Genomic DNA, 20,633 nt, shown 5'->3' on the forward strand with positions numbered 1-20,633 from the left:
CTAACTCTGATATTATTTGCTTTAAATGACCTATGATGAAGCATTAGAAGTAGTAATTCAGAAACTCCAGTAGAACAGGAACATACAAACTCCGCACAGAAAGGCCCCCGCTGGCCACGAACCCAGAACCTTCTTGCTGTGAGGCAACCGTGCTAACCACTTACACCACTGTGGCTCAAAATTGACCATAGGTGTGAATGTGAATAAATGGTTGTCTCTATGTGTCAGCCCTGTGATGACCTGGTCCAGGGTGTACCCCACCTCTCGCCCATAGTCAGCTGGGATAGGCTCCAGCATGGATGGATGGATGGATGCTATTAATTTTCTAACTCTGATATTATTTGCTTTAAATGACCTATGATGAAGCATTAGTAGTGGTCATTCAGAAACTCCAGTAGAACAAACTCAGCTGGGATAGGCTCTAGCATGGATGATATTAATTTTCTAACTCTGATATTATTTGCTTTAAATGACCTATGATGAAGTGGTCATTCAGAAACTCCAGTCTCCTGTAGAACAGGAACATACAAACTCAGCACAGAAAGGCCCCCGCTGGCCATGAACCCAGAACCTTCTTGCTGTGAGGCAACCGTGCTAACCACTTACACCACCGTGGCTCTAAATTGACCATAGGTGTGAATGTGAGAGTGAATGAATGGTTGTCTGTATGTGTCAGCCCTGCGATCACCTGGCGACTTGTCCAGGGTGTACCCCACCTCTCGCCCATAGTCAGCTGGGATAGGCTCCAGCATGGATGGATGGATGATATTAATTTTCTAACTCTGATATTCTCATCTTATCTCATTATCTCTAGCCGCTTTATCCCGTTCTACAAGGTCGCAGGCAAGCTGGAGCCTATCCCAGCTGACTACGGGCGAAAGGTCACCAGGTCATCACAGGGCTGACACATCAGACAACCATTCACACTCACATTCACACCTACGGTCAATTTAGAGTCACCAGTTAGCCTAACCTGCATGTCTTTGGACTGTGGGGGAAACCAGAGCACCCGGAGGAAACCCACACAGACACGGGGAGAACATGCAAACTCCGCACAGAAAGGCCTTCGTGGGCCACGGGGCTCAAACCCGGACCTTCTTGCTGTGAGGCGACAGCGCTAACCACTACACCACCGTGCCGCCCAACTCTGATATTATTTGCTTTAACCTCCTAAGGCCCAAGCTGTTTTTTTACATGCATTTTTTATTTCTCTTTGCTATTTGGGCTTATTAGAACCTGATTAGAATAAAAACTAAGCATTATCTTTTGATAAGATGTACTTTTAGAGAAAAAGTGGATATGTGGATTCTTGTTCCGAATTTCCATAAAGTGCTGTCCACGCATGTGACCGCTAAGCCCTAGGAGGTTAAACGATCTATGATGAAGCATTAGTAGTGGTCATTCAGAAACTCCAGTAGAACAGGAACATACAAACTCTGCACAGAAAGGCCCCCGCTGGCCACAAACCCAGAACCTTCTTGCTATGAGGCAACCGTGCTAACCACTTACACCACCGTGGCTCTAAATTGACTGTGAGTGTGAATGGTTGCCTGCATCTATGTGTCAGCCCTGTGATGACCTGGCGACTTGTCCAGGGTGTACCCCGCCTTTCGCCCGTAGTCAGCTGGGATAGGCTCCAGCATGGATGGATGGATGGATGGATGATATTAATTTTCTAACTCTGATATTATTTGCTTTAAATGACCTATGATGAAGTGGTCATTCAGAAACTCCAGTAGAACAGGAACATACAAACTCAGCACAGAAAGGCCCCCGCTGGCCATGAACCCAGAACCTTCTTGCTGTGAGGCAACCGTGCTAACCACTTACACCACCGTGGCTCTAAATTGACCGTAGGTGTGAATGTGAGTGTGAATGGTTGCCTGCATCTATGTGTCAGCCCTGTGATGACCTGGCGACTTGTCCAGGGTGTACCCCGCCTTTCGCCCGTAGTCAGCTGGGATAGGCTCCAGCATGGATGGATGGATGATATTAATTTTCTAACTCTGATATTATTTGCTTTAAATGGTCTATGTGTCAGCCCTGTGATGACCTGGCGACTTGTCCAGGGTGTACCCCGCCTTTCGCCCGTAGTCAGCTGGGATAGGCTCCAGTGTGGATGGATGGATGGATGGATGATATTAATTTTCTAACTCTGATATTATTTGCTTTAAATGACCTATGATGAAGCATTAGTAGTGGTCATTCAGAAACTCCAGTCTCCTGTAGAACAGCTGGCCTGTGTTTCAGCAGCTGGATCTGTTTTTTTTTTTTCCCCCCCAGCAGGGATGATGGTGTTTGGGTTTTATTTTTTTCCCTGCCTTCTTCGCATCCTCTGTTTAACAGGGTGTTTCTTGTTTTACTGCACTCCGTTAAACGATGCAGTCTCATTAGCTCGGCTGTGCGGATCTGGCCTATCTCAATACCGACGCTTCATTTGCAAAACTGGGCGCTAATTTTGAATCTGAGGAACGTTATTCGAAACGCGGCTCGCTCGCTCACGTGCCGAGGGCCTACCGCGCATGCGCCAGAGAAACAAGATGGCGGAGAGTGCGGAATTGAAGGTAAAGCGTAGCCAAAAAAATTACTATCGATATCATGTCTAATTGAGGTATTCTTAACTGTCTGGCGGTGTTTGGGTGGATTTTGTTTATATGAGGTGGTGTGGCAAATGTGTTTTAAGCGGTCTAGTTACATCGGCGGCTTTGTTGCAGGATGGAGGAACGTTGTTATTGTTGTGATGTTCAGACTTGGTTGTGTCAACTGGGCTGGCTGAAAGCTAACGGAGCTAGTTAGTACTGTTGAAGCTAGCTAGCTAGCTGGCTAACAGCTTCCTCTTCAGCTTGCATTAGCGAAACTGGTTGATTAGCGTGTTACTTGAATGCTAAAACTCATTGCTGTATATTTGACACTAGTTGTAGGTTTGGCATAAATGATTCTTTTGCACATATTAACCTGCGCCGCTGCAGTATCGTTGTTGAACAGTGTAGTGATAGCTAGTTTAGCTGAGTTACTCGCTTTGCCTCCCTGTGTGTGCGTAGGCTGTGTGGGTCTCAGCCAGCCGGCGAGCAAGCTGTACATTATTAGCAATGCCTATAGCTCGGCAGAATGGATTAGCGCTCACTGTTTAAATGTTAAAACGATTCAAACTTCCTGAAAGCACAAACGATGAATGTTGTTATTTTTTTTCCCTTCCCTTCATGACCGAATGTCACTATTAATGTCGTGAAATTATGATGGTTAGCTCAGCCTGCTATCATGGATATGCTAATGAAGTGGTTAGCTAGCATTAGCTCTGTGAAAACAAACAAATAATCACACACGTTACACTACCATTCAAAAGTTTGGGGTCACCCAGACAGACAATTTTGTGTTTTCCATGAAAAGTCACACTTTTTATTTACCACCATAAGTTGTAAAATGAATAGAAAATATAGTCAAGACATTTTTCTGGCCATTTTGAGCATTTAATCGACCCCACAAATGTGATGCTCCAGAAACTCAATCTGCTCAAAGGAAGGTCAGTTTTATAGCTTCTCTAAAGAGCTCAACTGTTTTCAGCTGTGCTAACATGATTGTACAAGGGTTTTCTAATCATCCATTAGCCTTCTGAGGCAATGAGCAAACACATTGTACCATTAGAACACTGGAGTGAGAGTTGCTGGAAATGGGCCTCTATTGAGGTATTTCACCCACGTGACCAAGTCATGTGATGCTGCCATTTTGGACGGCACGGCTCGAATCAGTTTGAAGGCGACAAACGAAAAACATAAAAGAAAAAGGAGCGAGATGCAGAAAACACCTTCACTATCCAGCGACGTAGGGCATTTACAGGGCGAGCAGAGGGAGAGGTATTTGCAAAAATTGAGGTTAGCAGGCTTAGAGAACGACGTTTACCTGCTTCCACCAGGATTGTTCACTGACCCATCGCCATACACAGGTTTGGGCGATTAGAATAGAATATTGAATAGAATATTATTTTCCTTTTGATGAATAAAGTTTATAAATACTACTTATATCATGTCATAGCCGGAGCGCGCCAGCGAGCTCCCCCGGCGCGCCAGCGAGCTCCCCCGGCGCGCCAGCGAGCTCCCCGGCGCGCTAGCGAGCTCTGGCTATGACATGATATAAGTAGTATTTATAAACTTTATTCATCAAAAGGAAAATAATACATGACAAACAGGAGAACAAAATGTCTGCTACGTGCAACCCTAGACAAATTAATACTGCCTTGTTTCACTGCTCAGATGGGTTAACAAACACTGACCCATTTACTTTTTGCTATATATTTGATCAAAATTGCGTCAACTGATAAACTAACCTGAAATTAAATGATCACTGCAAAGTCTGGAGTACTCTGTTGGCTCCCAATCCTGTCTCTTCACAGCTGCAATCCATTTGGCCCTCTTGTCTGGGTCAGTAGGAAACCGGTAAAAGGAGCGTCCTGCACGCTGTCCCTGTCTGTTGTGGCAGCCCACAGCACAACAAGCAAACACCATGGTTATTTATAGAGTGCTTACTGACAAATTAATCTATTCTAGGTGTCTGTAACACGTTTTTTTCCAAGCTGGTTCTCCCTCTCTGTCTGCAGCGTTAGTATGTAGCTTGCCGTCCAAAATGGCGGACACCGGGGCGTCATGTGACCCTGTGACGTCAGGTGAAATACCTCAATACGCCTATGGAGATATTGCACCAAAAACCAGACATTTGCAGCTAGAATAGTCATTTACCACATTAGCAATGTATAGAGTGGATTTCTGATTAGTTTAAAGTGAAAAGAACAGTGCTTTTCTTTCAAAAATAAGGAAATTTCAAAGTGACCCCAAACTTTTGAATGGTTGTGTGTGTGTGTGTATATATATATATATATATATATATATATATATATATATATATATATATATATATATTATAAACGTTTAAACATGTCCGTATCTATAAACGTGTGCTTTGATTGATAGAATTAAATGGTATTTCTTGTAAAGGAGGTGTATCTACAGTACCTACTACCATGTGGTTAGTAGGTAGATTTTTATCTTCGATCTTGCTAGGAATGGTTTGGTTAAGATGAAGGGCTTCGTATGAACTTTTTAAAAAAAAAAGTTATGGTGGATATCATACCATGCTCGAAACGTGTTATTAGCTATAAGTATGGTTATTTTTAAAATTTTAATCATCTGAATAATTGAAAAGTCAGTTCAGCTGCTTATGGTGTGATAGTGCAGCTGATACGAAGTGTTTCTTCAGACTACTGTTTTTTCATCATGACCTGAAATGAAATGAAAAATGATAATTCAGTGTTTGATTTAATACCCGTGTAGCAGACTTCCAAGTACACGATATACGATTGAATCAAGAACTTGTGATTTCTTGAAAGGAGAACTGAAGGCAAATTTTTTTTAAATCATCAAAATTCTATTTCTCTCATTTTATAAAATGTAGGAATGTATTCTGACAGCTATTCTGTCACTGCTATAGCGAGTTATGAGTGTTTGAATTACGCTGTGTAATATATCGTCTGCTATGTGACATTTTTCCTTTTTTACAGGAGATGTAAAAAACGGAATAAAACTCTGAAATCACAAGCTGAGAAGCCAGTAAAAGTTTACTTGTTCTATTATTAGCTTGGTCAGTTAAATATCCATCAAAATAGCTAATTGCAGCATTATATTAACGTAAATTGCAAAAAAAAATCATCCTTGAGAATACATAAGAGGTTCTGCATGTCAGATATTTGCACATATAAGGTTTTAGACATGCAAAACCTCCCATGTGCAATCTGAGTGACTAAGGCTGGGCATACACTGTGCGATTTTTGGCCCGATTTTGACACGATTTTCATTCGTGTGACTATTTTGGAGATCGGGCCGAGTTTTGGCTCAATCGTGCATCTCAGATCGTGTAGTATACATGGGGTAATGACAAGCGATTAACACCTCACGACCTCCTCCCGACCGATCGGATGAAAATCAAACCTGTTTGAAATCCCGAGCATCGCGTCCGAGCATTGGATCGTATAGTGTGAGAACAGGAATCATAAGCTGCGTGCTGTTTACCCCTGCGATTCACTCGTACAGTGTGAGCAGCAGCTGAATACCGCGATTGAAAAAATCGCAGTGTATGCCCAGCTTAAAGGAACAGTCCACCGTATTTCCATAATGAAATATGCTCTTATCTGAATTGAGACGAGCTGCTCCGTACCTATCCGAGCTTTGCGCGACCTCCCAGTCAGTCAGACGCAGTCAGACGCGCTGTCGCTCCTGTTAGCAATGTAGCTAGGCTCAGTATGGCCAATGGTATTTTTTGGGGCTGTAGTTAGATGCGACCAAACTCTTCCGCGTTTTTCCTGTTTACATAGGTTTATATGACCAGTGATATGAAACAAGTTCAGTTACACAAATTGAAGCGTAGCGATTTTCTATGCTATGGAAAGTCCGCACTATAATGACAGGCATACTAACACCTTCTGCGCGCTTCGGCAGCGCATTGATACGGAGCTCAGAGATCAATGCGCTGCCGAAGCGCGCAGAAGGTGTTAGTACGCCTGTCGTTATAGTGCGGACTTTCCATAGCATAGAAAATCGCTACGTTTCAATTTGTGTAACTGAACTTGTTTCATATCACTGGTCATATAAACCTATGTAAACAGGAAAAACGCGGAAGAGTTTGGTCGCATCTAACTACAGCCCCAAAAAATACCGTTGGCCATACTGAGCTTAGCTACATTGCTAACAGGAGCGACAGCGCGTCTGACTGCGTCTGACTGACTGAGAGGTCGCGCAAAGCTCAAATAGGTACGGAGCAGCTCGTCTCAATTCAGGTAAGAGCATATTTCATTATGGAAATACGGTGGACTGTTCCTTTAAGAGTATTGTGTGCAGAATCTGCTGTGTGTGCCACTAGGTGCACATAGTTGATATTGCACACAGTTTATTTGGACCCATCACATGAAAGGGATTGAATCTAGTCTCTTCTGGATTATCCATTGGTCCTTCCATTTTCTAATTAGCATAAATGGAAGCACGAGGTCAAAATTGACCAGTCAGCATAGAGAACCCAATTTGACCTAAATTGTCACATAGCAGGTTTTGAACTGACAGCGACGATATCAGTCCGTATGTCAAAGCAACGGCCGTAAACGAGATTCGCTGAGACCTGCGCGAGACTTCGGAGGACGGAAGTAAAGCGTACAGCGGAAATCCAAGTCGCCAACGTTGTCAAAAGACGCACGCGCCCTCCTTCGAATGCTGACGAATCAAGTCGGAAGTTTTCCCCATGTCTGAAATCGCACTATATAGTGGGGACGCCGTTTTGTCGAAACCTTAGTGAGGATTATGTAGGAAATGTGCTCAATATAATACATATTTATCACAAAAATACATGCATGTATTTATTATTTTGAAAACCCACCAGCCGCCTGATCTGGCAAGTTTTAGTTGTGCGACAGTAATGACGTACAGTAAATACCAGTGCGACGGATGAGTTCTTATCCTGTCGTCTTTCCAACGCATCTCTATTCCATGTTGGTTCGAAGTCATATGGAATAATCTCCATGTCACGTATGCGAAGGAGGCGGATGTATGTGCTGATACAAAGTGTTTCTTCAGACTACTGTGTTTTCATCTTGACCCACAGTGAAATGAAATGATAATTCAGTGTTTGATTTAATACCCATGCAGCAGACTTCCAAGTACACGATATACGATTGAATCAATAACTTATGATTTCTTTAAAGGAGAACTGAAGGCAAAATTTTTTTAAATCATCATCAAAATTCAATTTTTCTCATTTTATGAAATCTAGGAATGCATTTCTGACAGCTATTCTGTCACGGCTATAGCAAGTTATGAGTGTTTGAAATACGCTATGTAATATATCAGTCCGTACGTCAAAGCAATGGCCGTAAACGAGATTTGCTGAGAGCTGTGAGAGACTTCGGAGGACGGAAGTAAAACGTACGGCGGAAATCCAAGTCACCAACGTTGTCAAAAGACGCGCGCGCTCTCATTCGAATGCTGACGAATCAAGCCGGAAGTTTTCCCTGTGTCCAAAATCGCACTATATAGTGGGGATGCCGTTTTGTCGAAAACCTTAGTGAGGATTATGTAGGAAATGTGCTCAATATAATGCGGATTTATCACAAAAATACATGCATGTATTTATTATTTTGAAAACCCACCAGCTGCCTGATCTGGCAAGTTTTAGTTGCGCGACAGTAATGACGTACAATAACCAGCGCGACGGACGAGTTCTTACCCTGTCGTCTTTCCAACGCTTCTCTACTCCATGTTGGTTCGAAGTCGTATGGAATAATCTCCATGTCACGTACGTGAAGGAGGAGGATGCATGTGCAGAAGTATACAGTTTAATAAAGTGCAGAATATAATAAATCCTGTATTTTACCAGCAATGTCCCATTGAGATACATCATCTCTTCTTCCAGGGAGTCCTGGCCAAGGTGGCAGCGAATTAAGCCCATGTTTACGTTAGACCGTATCAGCGGATCATCAGATTAACGTTTTTAAAACGATTAGTGTGCACACAGCAACACCAATACACGATTTGCGTGCACACAGCAACACCAATACACGGCTCCGCTCGGCTCCGCAGGCATCCTGCGCTCCAAATCACTCCGCCCTGCACAGCGAGTGCCCTCTGGAGGGTGCGCACTCCGGCCTTGTGCAGCTCACAGAGCGCGCGAGTGAAGTGCACAAGCTGTGATTTGGGACTGAGCCGCTGTGTGTGTGATCCCAGCGCATATCACTTACCACTTGCAAGTGGAAGGATGGCAAGCCTAAAGACAATCATAACTACACAATGGGCAGTATTTGCATCAGTATTTGCAGTATTTTCATACTTTTATACTCTTATACTCTTTAATGAAAGGTGATACAAGGCGGAAGTCCGCGCCGTTTTTCAGCAGTCGCGTCACATGACCAATGCCAGCGAATCAGGAAGGTGGATGTCACAGTGACGTTGTCCAATGACGACGCCAGCTAGAGCTCAGCACAGCGTATCCGCGTATTCTCAATGTTTACACAGCACCGGAGCTGACACGATCTGGATTGAATACGTGGACCCTGGCGGATTCCCGTTTCCCGGCGTTTCCAGGCGTTTTAATGTAAACGGACAGTGCATCCGCGAAGAAAACGAGACAGGTACGGTCTAATGTAAACTTGGCCTAAGTTTCAATATACGTAGACAACATACACATAGAACATGCAATATTAACACACACAAGCACACAGGCATTCCAAAAAATGAAAATAAAATAGAGACTAACAGACTAAGCACATAGACATTCCAGATGTCAACATTACAGATGTTATGGACAAGAAAAAATGAATTAAAGATATACGAGTTAAAAATTATGAAAAACAATTGCACTGTTGTGTGAGAACTGAGTTTAAAAGATTTCTGAAGACATTTAGGGAGGGTAGGGAGTCCAAATTTAAAGTATTTTGTAATGTATTCCGCTCGTGCTGCATATGAACTAAAGGCAGATTTTCCCGGTTCTGCCCGTGTAGGTGGAGACTGAAGGAGGAGTTTTACTGATGAACGTATACTATAAGTGTGAGTGCAGAGTGTCAGTAGATTGCATATGTACTGAGGTAGTTTACCCATTAAAGCCTTTGCAATAAATACTAGGCTGTGAGATTTCCTTCTAAGCTGTAGTGAGGCCATCCTTAAAAAAAATCCGTTTCCTGTCCACCGGGTGAGCAAAAAAATTTTCAGTCGGGAGGGAGGGATTTTTTTTTTTTTTAAATTTTTTTTTAAATTATGTATGGATAAGAAATCGCAATGCTGTGTTTGCTTTTTCTTTCAGTACATTTTTTTTATTACAAAAGCAGACACATTTAATAAAATATGATGGTTTAATCAACTGAAACTTGTACAAAAACTTTAAGTTGGCATTTTAAATGCTGACTGCAACATTTGCAAAACTTTTACAAAGGTACTTAAAATGTCCGACACATGGACTTTTTGTAGTTCTAAATCGAGCGTTAGGCCGAGTTCGGATGAAATTACACTATTAAAATGATCACTGAATGATTTGTTTTTCTGAATCTTTACTATTTTGTTGTTCGCTAGAATACCATTTTGCTATTTCACACTTAAAGTGCCATTCCAGCATTGGATGTATTCTTTGGCATAAAATACAATATATTTTATGACAACATGACTAGACAGAGAAATATTTTAGCTTCAAAATGATATATCAAACATAATTTTTTGACAACGACAAGTATATTAATTTTGTGACCAAAGTCACCTACCCTTTTAATTTCCGCGCAGTAGTGAAACGTGATGTCATCGGCAGGTGCCCCTTCTTGTGTACCACGTGTCGGTCTATTTTTAGACCAGGAAACCCCCAAAGTGAGAGAGTCATTTCTCCTCGTATATGGGGGCCAAAAAAATTGCGAAAAATTGAGTTAATCTTTCAGTTAGCTAGATTTATTGGTATTATTTTTATCGCGTTCTATCCGCCATTGCTGATATGTGCCACGTCACATGTCACGTGGTACACAAGAAGGGGAACCTGCCGATGACATCACGTGCGGAAATTAAAAGGGTAGGTGACTTTGGTCGCAAAATTAATATACTTGTCGTTGTCAAAAAATTGTGTTTGATATATCATATCATTTTGAAGCTAAAAGATTTCTCTATCTAGTGATAACATTTATATATGTTGTTAAAATATATTGTATTTTATGCCAAAGAATACATCCAATGGTGGAATGGCACTTTAAGCAAATGTTTGAAAACTCCGGATCTCCTTCCTTCATGGTGGCTGCCATTTTTTTGTGCCGCACGGCGCATGCGCAGAGCTGATTCAACAGGGCTTTCCACAAGCGCCGGCTGCGGCCATACAGCCGACTACACAATTAAGTCCAGCCGGCTACTTTAATGACTGTTTTTGTAGCCCACAGGCTCTAAATATTAATTTTCGATTTTAATAAAATTAAATGTTTATCTAACGGACTGACAATAATGTCAAACTGAACCGCACTCATTTAAGTTGTGATTCGCGCTGTTTGTACCAATAATAACCACAAATTCCCCGCCGACTTCGTTGATCAGGGGAGAGTAACTCATCTGTGGCCCCGACATGCGGTGTGTGCGCGCGCACTCGGCAGAGGCAGTATGAGCCTTAAGGTGATGATACACGGGGCAACTTTTTGGGCAATGTTGCCAAGCAATGTTGCTGGCAACGGGCAACTAGGTGAGACACAGGGCAACTTTTCAGGGCAACTAACAATGGGCAACAACAGTTAGCAACGGCAGTTTACAGTTAGCTAAAAAACAAATCGATGTCTTAATTTTTGCTGTGACCATTTAATCAAGCTGTCTGTTGTTTTTTAGAGCTTTGGTGAGGTAAATTCCTCCATATAGAATATTAAAATAACTTACCAGCGTAAAAACAGATGAGGAGTCTCTCCATCTCTTCACTCCACTGACACTGAGCGGCCGCCATATTTGTTTGAAATTTCTGATCCGAACCTCACCGGAGGTCACATGACTCGATACTCGCGTTCTGATTGGCTTATCTCAAAAAGTTGCCAGAGATTATCAAAACCATTCAGAAAGAAACAATGTTGCCCAATCTCAATAGAAAAGAGTCAAAACGCTATTGCACAGCAACATTGCTCGGCAACATTGCCCAAAAAGTTGCCCCGTGTATCATCACCATTAGTGGAAAGCTCTGGGAATGCGTAAATGTCAAGTTCGAGTTTTAGATTTACGAGCCCGAAAAAAATGTCGAAAAACCGGCATTAAAAAAAAAAAATTCACCCGCACAAACGGCACTCACCCGGCCGGTGGACCGGAAACAGAACATTTTTTAATAATGGCCTGATGTCCATTGCACCATGTCATATAGATTATAATATAATATACAGTGCGACAATATATACACAGGCAAACAATCCAAAACGGTAGGCTAGATCAAAAACGAGAATGCAGGCAAAAGGTTCAGTCGAGGCACAAACAGTACGTCAAAGGCTAAGCGAGGACAAGAACGAGAAACAGGCACAAGGATCGTGAAACAGAAAATCAAGATAACGGATAGAAAGGCTGGGCAATGCATACATGTGTATTGTAATACTTCGCGATGCAAATGCATCAGCACAGTCCTTAAATAGGCAAACACACAGTTCCTTAATTGAGTTCAGGTGTGCCAGAGTCCACTCGGCGTCCGCACAGCCCGAGGCGCACCTTCAGGAACATGCACCATAGCGCACAGGACTGACACTCCATCACTGATGAAGCTGGCAAATCTTGAAATTAATCTAAATCGGAATGATATGGCGATCTGGCAGCACTGAAAATGGCAGCACTGACGCTTCACGTTTGAAGTCTCGCACAAATCTCGTGAAGATCGCGCGGATAAGCGACGCCTGCCGTAGACCAAACGAACTACCTTCAACATGGCTAAAAACCGAAAAGGCTGATAAGTGTAATATAATATGCCAATACGAGTCACGATACGAGGTTAAGAAAACCGAAAACGTAATTGAATGACACGTTAATTAAGAAATGAAGCAAAAAAAAGACTTCAGTTCCCCTTTAATGTTTTGACTCACCCACATGTTGCATACACTACATGTCATGAAGACACATTTTCAGACTCTGAGCTTTTTATTTGTCTTTTTTTTTTTTTGCTTTGCTTGACATTTTTCAGCTTCAGATCGGTTTTAAAATGCTGGGGGTGATGGAGAATGGTCTGATTTTAAGAGTTTTTATGCACTGGGTTAAAGGTGTTTTTATATGGAAATCCTCTGTGTTCTGATCTAAAAGTCATTTCAAATGGACGATTGAGAAACTATTTTGATCCCAGTCTGACTGACTTGTTGCTAACGTTTACCTTTTTGTCATGTTGGTTGCTGCTGTTCAGAGTAACGCGCTCTATTTTTGTGAAAGCAGCTTGCCTTGAACCATCGACACATCTCTGCTGGTTACATAATGTGCATTTCTACAGTAAGAGGAATATGAGTCTGTGACTTCAGACACTTCAGGACCGTGACTTTATGAGCAGAAATGCAGGATGGCTAAAAGTTAAAATGATCAGGACACAATGTTCAGCATGACGGCGCATGTTTTGTGCACAACTGTTTTTACAGTGCTCTATACTATAGTATAGATAGTGCTCTATTACTATAAAAACACCTCTCCAAACAAAAGAAATCCAGTTACACAATTGGTGAATAACTTATTGTGTAGTTTCTCTATTTTTGAATGAGCTGCTTCCCTGTTATTTTGTCAGTATAGACATCAGTATGTGCGAATAATGAGCACTGAGTGGTTCACGTTGGATCACTAATGGCCCTTTTCCACTACCCTTTTTCAGCTCACTTCAGCTCATTTCAGCCCGACACGGCTCGCGTTTCGACTACCAAAAACCAGCACGACTCAGCTCGTTTCAGCCCTGCTTAGCCCCTAAAACTCGCACCGTTTTGGAGTGGGGCTGAAGCGAGCCAAGCCGTGCCGACTGAGGTTGGGGGCGTGAGCAGACACTCCCCTGTGCACTGATTGGTGAGGAGGCGTGTCCTCACATGCCCACACACGCCCCGCGAGCGCGCTGGGATCTGTAAACACCGCAAACCCGGAAGAAGAAGAATTACGAATTACGAGAATTTCTGAAGCCTTATGCGCCTCGCCTCATCTATACGCTCTTGCCAGTATCTGTCCGCGTTGTCGGTGACAACAAGCCACAGCACCGAGACCAGCAACACTAACGACTCCATGTCCTCGATGTTTATTGTTTACTATTCGGGTCGTGAGACTACCGCTTAAAAGCTCACTGAATCAGTGACATACAGAGCATCGTGGACGAGTTCGCGGAGCGCAAGGCTCGTCGTATGCCCTTCAAATAATGCGCGCAGTAGGCTATTGATGTTTTATTATGAGCCATGTACAGTATGTCGCCTAATGTTTTTTTGTTTCTGAGTTACATGTTCGTTTGAAGGACTTAATGTACAAAATAACGTAGTTGCACCCCGGAGTGTTGAAATTGGTAAACACAGTGCATTCAGTGAGGTTTGCACCGCCCTCCTTTTATTTCTGACTCTTCCTGTCACCGTTGCAACCTCTGAGTGCTCATTCGTATGCCCTTCAAATAATGTGCGCAGTATAGGCTATTGATGTTTTATTATGAGCCATGTACAGTATCCTAATGTTTTTTGTTTCTGAGTTACATGTTCGTTTGAAGGACTTGATGTACTAAATAACATAGTTGCACCCGGTAGTGTTGAAATTGGTAAACACCGCAGTTGCGGACATTTTGTAGCCTAAAATGATGTTATGATAAGCTTTAATAAAGGGCCCGGTCATTTGCCCCGCCCCCGGCCCGGCTCTGACTTGTTCCGCCACTGTCACTGATGTCACTGTTTGCGCTGCATAACGACATCACGTGACGTCCACCCACTTTCGCTAACTCCACCCAATGTGTCCACCCACTTCCAGCCAGCACGGTTCAGCGCGGTTGTAGTCGAAATGCAACTTCAATAGCCCCGCTCAGCTCGACTCGGCACGGCACGGCTCAGCCGCGTTTGTAGTGGAAAAGCGGCATAAGGCCAAGTTTACATTAGACCGTATCTGTCTCGTTTTCTTCGCGGATGCACTGTCCGTTTACATTAAACCGCCTGGAAATGCTGGGAAACGGGAATCCGCCAGGGTCCACGTATTCAATCCAGATCGTGTGTGGTCCGGTGCTGTGTAAACATTGAGAATACGCAGATACGCTGTGCTGAGCTCTAGCTGGCGTCGTCATTGGACAACATCACTGTGACATCCACCTTCCTGATTCGCTGGCGTTGGTTATGTGACGCGACTGCTGAAAAACGGCGCGGACTTCCGCCTTGTATCACCTTTCATTAAAGAGTATAAAAGTATGAAAATACTGATGCAAATACTGATGCAAATACTGCCCATTGTGTAGTTATGATTGTCTTTAGGCTTGCCATCCTTCCACTTGCAAGTGGTAAGTGATATGCGCTGGGATCACACACACAGCGGCTCAGTCCCGAATCACAGCTCGTGCACTTCACTTGCGCGCTCTGTGAGCTGCGCAAGGCTGGAGTGCGCACCCTCCAGAGGGCACTTGCTGTTCAGGGCGGAGTGATTTGGAGCGCAGGATGCCTGCGGAGCCGAGCGTATCCGTGTATTGGTGTTGCTGTGTGCACGCGAATCGTGTATTGGTGTTGCTGTGTGCACACTAATCGTTTTAAAAACGTTAATCTGATGATCCGCTGATACGGTCTAATGTAAACATGGGTTAAGTGATGAAGCACTTATGGCCCTTTTCCACTACCCTTTTTCAGCTCACTTCAGCCCGACACGGCTCGCGTTTCGACTACCTCAAAGCAGCACGACTCAGCTTGCTTCAGCCCGACTCAGCACCCAAAACTTGCACGGTTTTGGAGTGGGGCTGAAGCAAGCCCAACCGAGCCGAGTGGGGCTAGGGGCGTGAGGAGACACTCCCCTGTGCACTGATTGGTGAGGAGGAGTGTCTTCACATGCCCCCACACGCCCCGTGAGCACGCTGGGATCTGTAAACCCGGAAGAAGAAGAATTACGAATTACGAGAATTTCTGAACCCTTATGCGCCTCGCCTCATCTATACGCTCTTGCCAGTATCTGTTGGCGTTGTTGGTGACAACAAGCCACAGCACCAAGACCAGCAACACTAACGACTCCATGTCCTCCATGTTTATTGTTTACTATCCGGGTCGTGAGACTACCGCTTAAAAGATCACTGATGTCACTGTTTGCGCCGCCTAATGACATCACGTGACGTCCGCCCACTTTCGCTAACTCCACCCAATGTGTCCACCCACTTCCAGTCAGCGTGGTTGTAGTCGAAATGCAACTCCAACAGCCCCACTCAGCTCGGCTCAGCCCAACTCAGCACGGCACGGCTCGGCTCAGCCCAACTCGGCCGCGTTGGTAGTGGAAAAGCGGCATTAGAGAAGTGCAGCAGCGCCGGAGAGTGAAGGTTAGATTCAGTGTGGCAGCATTGTAGAGTGCAGTCCTTTAACTTTTTCTCTCCGATTCAAATATATTTAGCATTCTTTTTTTACATAAACATACATGAGTGTAACACACACGACACGAGTGTTTTACTGGGAAATACGCCACTCGTATTTTTCATATCAAGTCAAGTCAGCTTTACTGTCAAATATGCTATACATGCTCAACATACAGCACAGATGAAATTTCAGTCCTCTCTGACCCACGGTGCAAACAGGCAATGCAATAAATAAAAATAGAATAATTGAAAAAGCAAACAGTATAAACATTCTAGATAAGAACTAGACATAGACTAAACACTCAGACAAACAATATAAACAGTATAAATAAACAGTATAAACACTACATGTACTACATGTAGGACATTGAGAACGACAAGGCCAAACAAACAAAAAAAAACTTTGTTTCCGGTTACTCGACCGACCCCCTGTGACTCCAACCCCCTCTCAGTCTACAAAACCTTCATGCGATGCACACAGCGTGGTTGTCCCTGATCATAGACCGGCGTCCGTACATTATGCATAGTGTGAGTGTCTCTCGCATCATAAACGGCCGATTGTACGCATGCGCGTGACTACCTCTAACAGGAAGCAACGAAAATGGCGGTGGTTTGTGTGCTGAAAGATGCAGGTCTTGCACATCGCAAGCCCAGTCTTAGACAAATTATGTTGCTAGAAAAAGAGACATTTAAAGACATTGAAGATTTGTTAGCTTGTACCAGTAGTTCTAGAGTAAATATAGAAATAATCTACGCGAAGCATCGGTTGACACACCAACAACAAACAGCACTCACTGTGTTGCTGTCAGAGTTCAAGTACTTTTGCAGGGCACCAGTAATACCCTCCGAACATTTTCTTGCCTCAGTTTGTGGTGTCAGAATGCCTCTCAACTGTGCAGATCCTGTTGAAATAGTCTACTATAGCAGTGGATTTGGAAGAACAGACATTTGTCCATATTGTCTTAAAGACCCTGTGTTAAACCAGATCTGAGAAAAAGTTTTAAAGTGCATATCACGGGTAAATTCAGGAGCAAGATCAATGTAATTCTCCTATTTTATATTAAACTTTGGTCAAATATCTGTAACATTTTGCATTTTGTGCAAATTTTTTTTTTACCTTGCGCAATACCAGAAAAATTCAGTTGAAATCAAGCCATTTGAGGCGAGTTGGTCCGCCTCTGAAAAAACTTGGCAATTGGATTTTCTGGGAAACATTGATTTTCGTGACGTCGTGTGCAGGACGCCTCCCTCTGAATCCCACGTCAGCGCTGGTTTGTTTATGAGGAAACGACCTGGTGGTTTTCTGCAAATTTCTTCAACGTTATCACGTAATTATTAAAATGGTGAACAGATGTATCGTAGGAGGGTGTAGCAACACCAATCTTGATGGGATTAGTACTCATCGTTTCCCAAAAGACCGGACAATGAGAGAGAAATGGGAGCGCTTGGTCTACACAGGCTGTGCACTGAAACCGTGCAAAGCTCGCGCAGACTGCTGGCGCTTCCGCAGATAACGTCACGAATCTGGCTCCAGACTCCCTTGGGATTTTTCCAGACGTGTTTTATTTTATTTTTTTCTGCTGTAGACAGATGACCTTAAAGCAGGGGTGGGCAATTATTTTTTCCATGGGGCCACATGAGAAACAGAAAATTTTGTGGAGGGCCGGACCAAAAGGCTGAACTAAATTCTGCGTAATATTAATTGTATTTCTTTATATAAAGCAATAAATAACATTGTTTTTACAAGCTGCTAAGACTGGTAAGAGTATGGAAAAAACAAGATTGCCTTACAAAAAATGTCATTTATTCAATCAAATTTCCCAAAACAATGGTTAACAAAATGTGAACGTTTGTACCTTTTTTTTTTTTTTTTTTTTTCCAGTCACATTCACCCCAAAACACAATAAAGACATCACAATATTGTCTTTCTACTCCAAATATCAAGCAAGATACATCATATTATAATAATGATGCCCACATTTGTAGTTTAATCACCTCATTTGGTGCTTTTCGCCGGAGATCGGCTCCGGCGCCTGCTGGTGACATCACACAATGTGACTGGCTGGACCGTTTGAAGGATGACGTACAACTTTGTGGTTGGTCTGGACAAATTACAGAAGTAGTTATCGCAGGATTAGGTTTCGTGGGATTTCAGGTCATTTTCATGTCGCGCGCATTGCGTTTTTGTTGAACATAACTTCAAAATAAAAGCAATGCACATTCAGTCCATGCATGAGGTAAAATTAGAAAATACGTTTATTTTGTAATTTCTAATTAACCTTACGCGGGCCGGTCAGAATGAACCAAAGGGCCGGATGCGGCCCGCAGGCCGTAAAATGCCCAGGTCTGCCTTAAAGGGACATACTTTCATGAAAAAAAAAACCCCACGAAATTGATCCAGAATATGCACTTTAAAACAGTTTGTGGCAGCGGGGGCGTGGCCAAGCAGCAGTCTTTGAATGGAGGGCGGGGTCGGGGAAGGTAAGTGGCTAAGTCATTCCACCTGCTGTCAGTGTGTGTGTTTGTCTGTGTGTGTTACAGGGATGGAGCATAAAAGGGGCTCTCTCCCTGACCATAACGCATGTGAGAGTGAAAGAAAGAAAGCAAGCTAAAAAGCTCAATAAAATGTTTGTGTGTAAACATCAACTCTCGCCTGCCATGCTTCTATGCTCCACCCACATCAGGAACTATTACAGTCCGACAGCAGGTGGAATGACTTCGCCACTTACCTTCCCTGACCCCGCCCTCCATTCAAAGACTGCTGCTTGGCCACGCCCCCGCTGCTACAGTTATTGAAGTATGTGACGAGTGCCTTCAAAAAGGCATAAAAGACATTTGCTACAGGCCGTATGGGAAGCAGACATTGAGCAGCTGATCTTTACAGTTCAACGCACATGTTCAGTGTGAGAAGTTTGTGTATGGTTCGAAATAAATTTTTGAAAAGTGTTCTTTAGTGTTTATTTCTGAAAACAGAATACCTGCAAACATGCATTCAAACAGAGTACTGGGTGGGTGGATATTTTATTGTGAATATGGGGGATAAAGAGTGGCGATAGCCATGGAAACATTTCTTCAAAAAAAAAATCCCTACCGACCTACACTAATTTTTCAAGGCATGTAATAGGAAACAATTAATTTTTTTTTTTTTGTTTGGCCCAACCGTGACACATTTTTCAATATCCTTACTCATGAGGATTTCAATGAATTATTTTGATAAATTTGGGTATTTTTGTTTGTGTCTGTGCAATAAAAGAAAACCGCACGTTGGCTTGAAGATATGAAGTTTCTTCTCGTGTTGGAAAAACTTGCAATTTTTTATATGAAATACATCGTGGATCTGAGTGACATCAAAGTCAAAAGTCCTTCCCACACCATGTGGCGCATAGGGCGGTGCCGATCTCCGTTTCCGTAGCCCTCGGCGTCTCGCCTATTACATAGCTAGAGTTACAGTGGGGGGCTAGTTCTCTGGTAACTGCGAGAGTTTGACTCCCCACTCGCATCTGTATTGCAGCGTGCCTTGCCAGACGGCAGTAGGTACCATTTTTATGATGGTCTTTGGTGTGACCCGACCGTGAGTAGAACTCGCGATCTTCCGATCGAGAGGCGGACACGCTAACAGGGCTCGAAATTAACTTTTTTTCTTTGTGTCCCCCAGTGGTCCCGAATTCTGTGTTGTATTGTCCCAAATGGAAGCAATAGTGTCCCCATTTTTTTCCTCTCTGAAATAACCAGTGGTTAATATTATCATATGAAGTTACTATTATATTTGTAACTATGCGATTTTGAACCCTTTATATCATTTTTACAATGAGTCACAAGACACAAGCGACACGTCCTGTACATCATCTACTTCAAAATTACAGTTATTGCATTTTCAGTTTATTAAACTTTGGCGATCTCACTGTATGAATAGATACCCGTTTATTTAAAGGGGCCAACTAGCTCATTCAGAAAATGTTTCAACTCCCTACATCTGCAGTACACTTTAGTTGAAAATAAGACCCCTTTTATGTTCATTTCATCTACTTATACCTTGAATATCTGTTGGCACTTATAAGGCCAACTTATAATTTTCACCATTACCGTTATCCATTTTTATGAACTTTCCGTTATCCATTATCATTATCCATTTTTATGAACTTTCCGTTATCCATTTTTATGAACTTTCCGTTATCCATTACCATTATCCATTTTTATGAACTTTCCGTTATCCATTTTTATGAACTTTCCGTTATCCATTTTTATGAACTTTCCGTTATCCATCACCATTATCCATTTTTATGAACTTTCCGTTATCCATTTTTATGAACTTTCCGTTATCCATTTTATGAACTTTCCGTTATCCATTTTATGAACTTTCGCTGCCGAAACGTGGGTGCAAATGTTAGCAACATCAGCATAGTGGCAGGTCCGAGCCTAGTTGTGCTGCTGACTGACTAAACTTTCTGAACTAGAAAGACACCAAGAAAACTCACTTATTCTGTTGAACGGTATCTTCCGTCAGTATCATCCACATCATTCCTGTTGTATTTTATAACGTGTCTAACAGTGTTCATTAAGTTCATTCAGTTGCTAGCGTTGCCTGCAGACCAGGCGATGACACTTTG

The 20,633-nt window shown here is 42.9% G+C and overlaps 1 protein-coding gene across 1 annotated transcript in view; it reads left to right on the forward strand.

The window, feature by feature from the left end:
• The first annotated feature begins 2,536 nt into the window (after positions 1-2,536).
• Positions 2,537-20,633, forward strand: part of pias1b (protein inhibitor of activated STAT, 1b) — a 97,064-nt gene continuing 78,967 nt past the window's right edge. Inside the window, exon 1 of the mRNA XM_060923888.1 lies at positions 2,537-2,564. Within this exon, the coding sequence (XP_060779871.1) occupies positions 2,541-2,564 (24 nt within the window). The 5' untranslated portion in view covers positions 2,537-2,540. The remainder of the gene's footprint in view (positions 2,565-20,633) is intronic.

This window comes from Neoarius graeffei, chromosome 6 (genome assembly GCF_027579695.1).
Source record: "Neoarius graeffei isolate fNeoGra1 chromosome 6, fNeoGra1.pri, whole genome shotgun sequence".
NCBI lineage: Eukaryota > Metazoa > Chordata > Actinopteri > Siluriformes > Ariidae > Neoarius > Neoarius graeffei.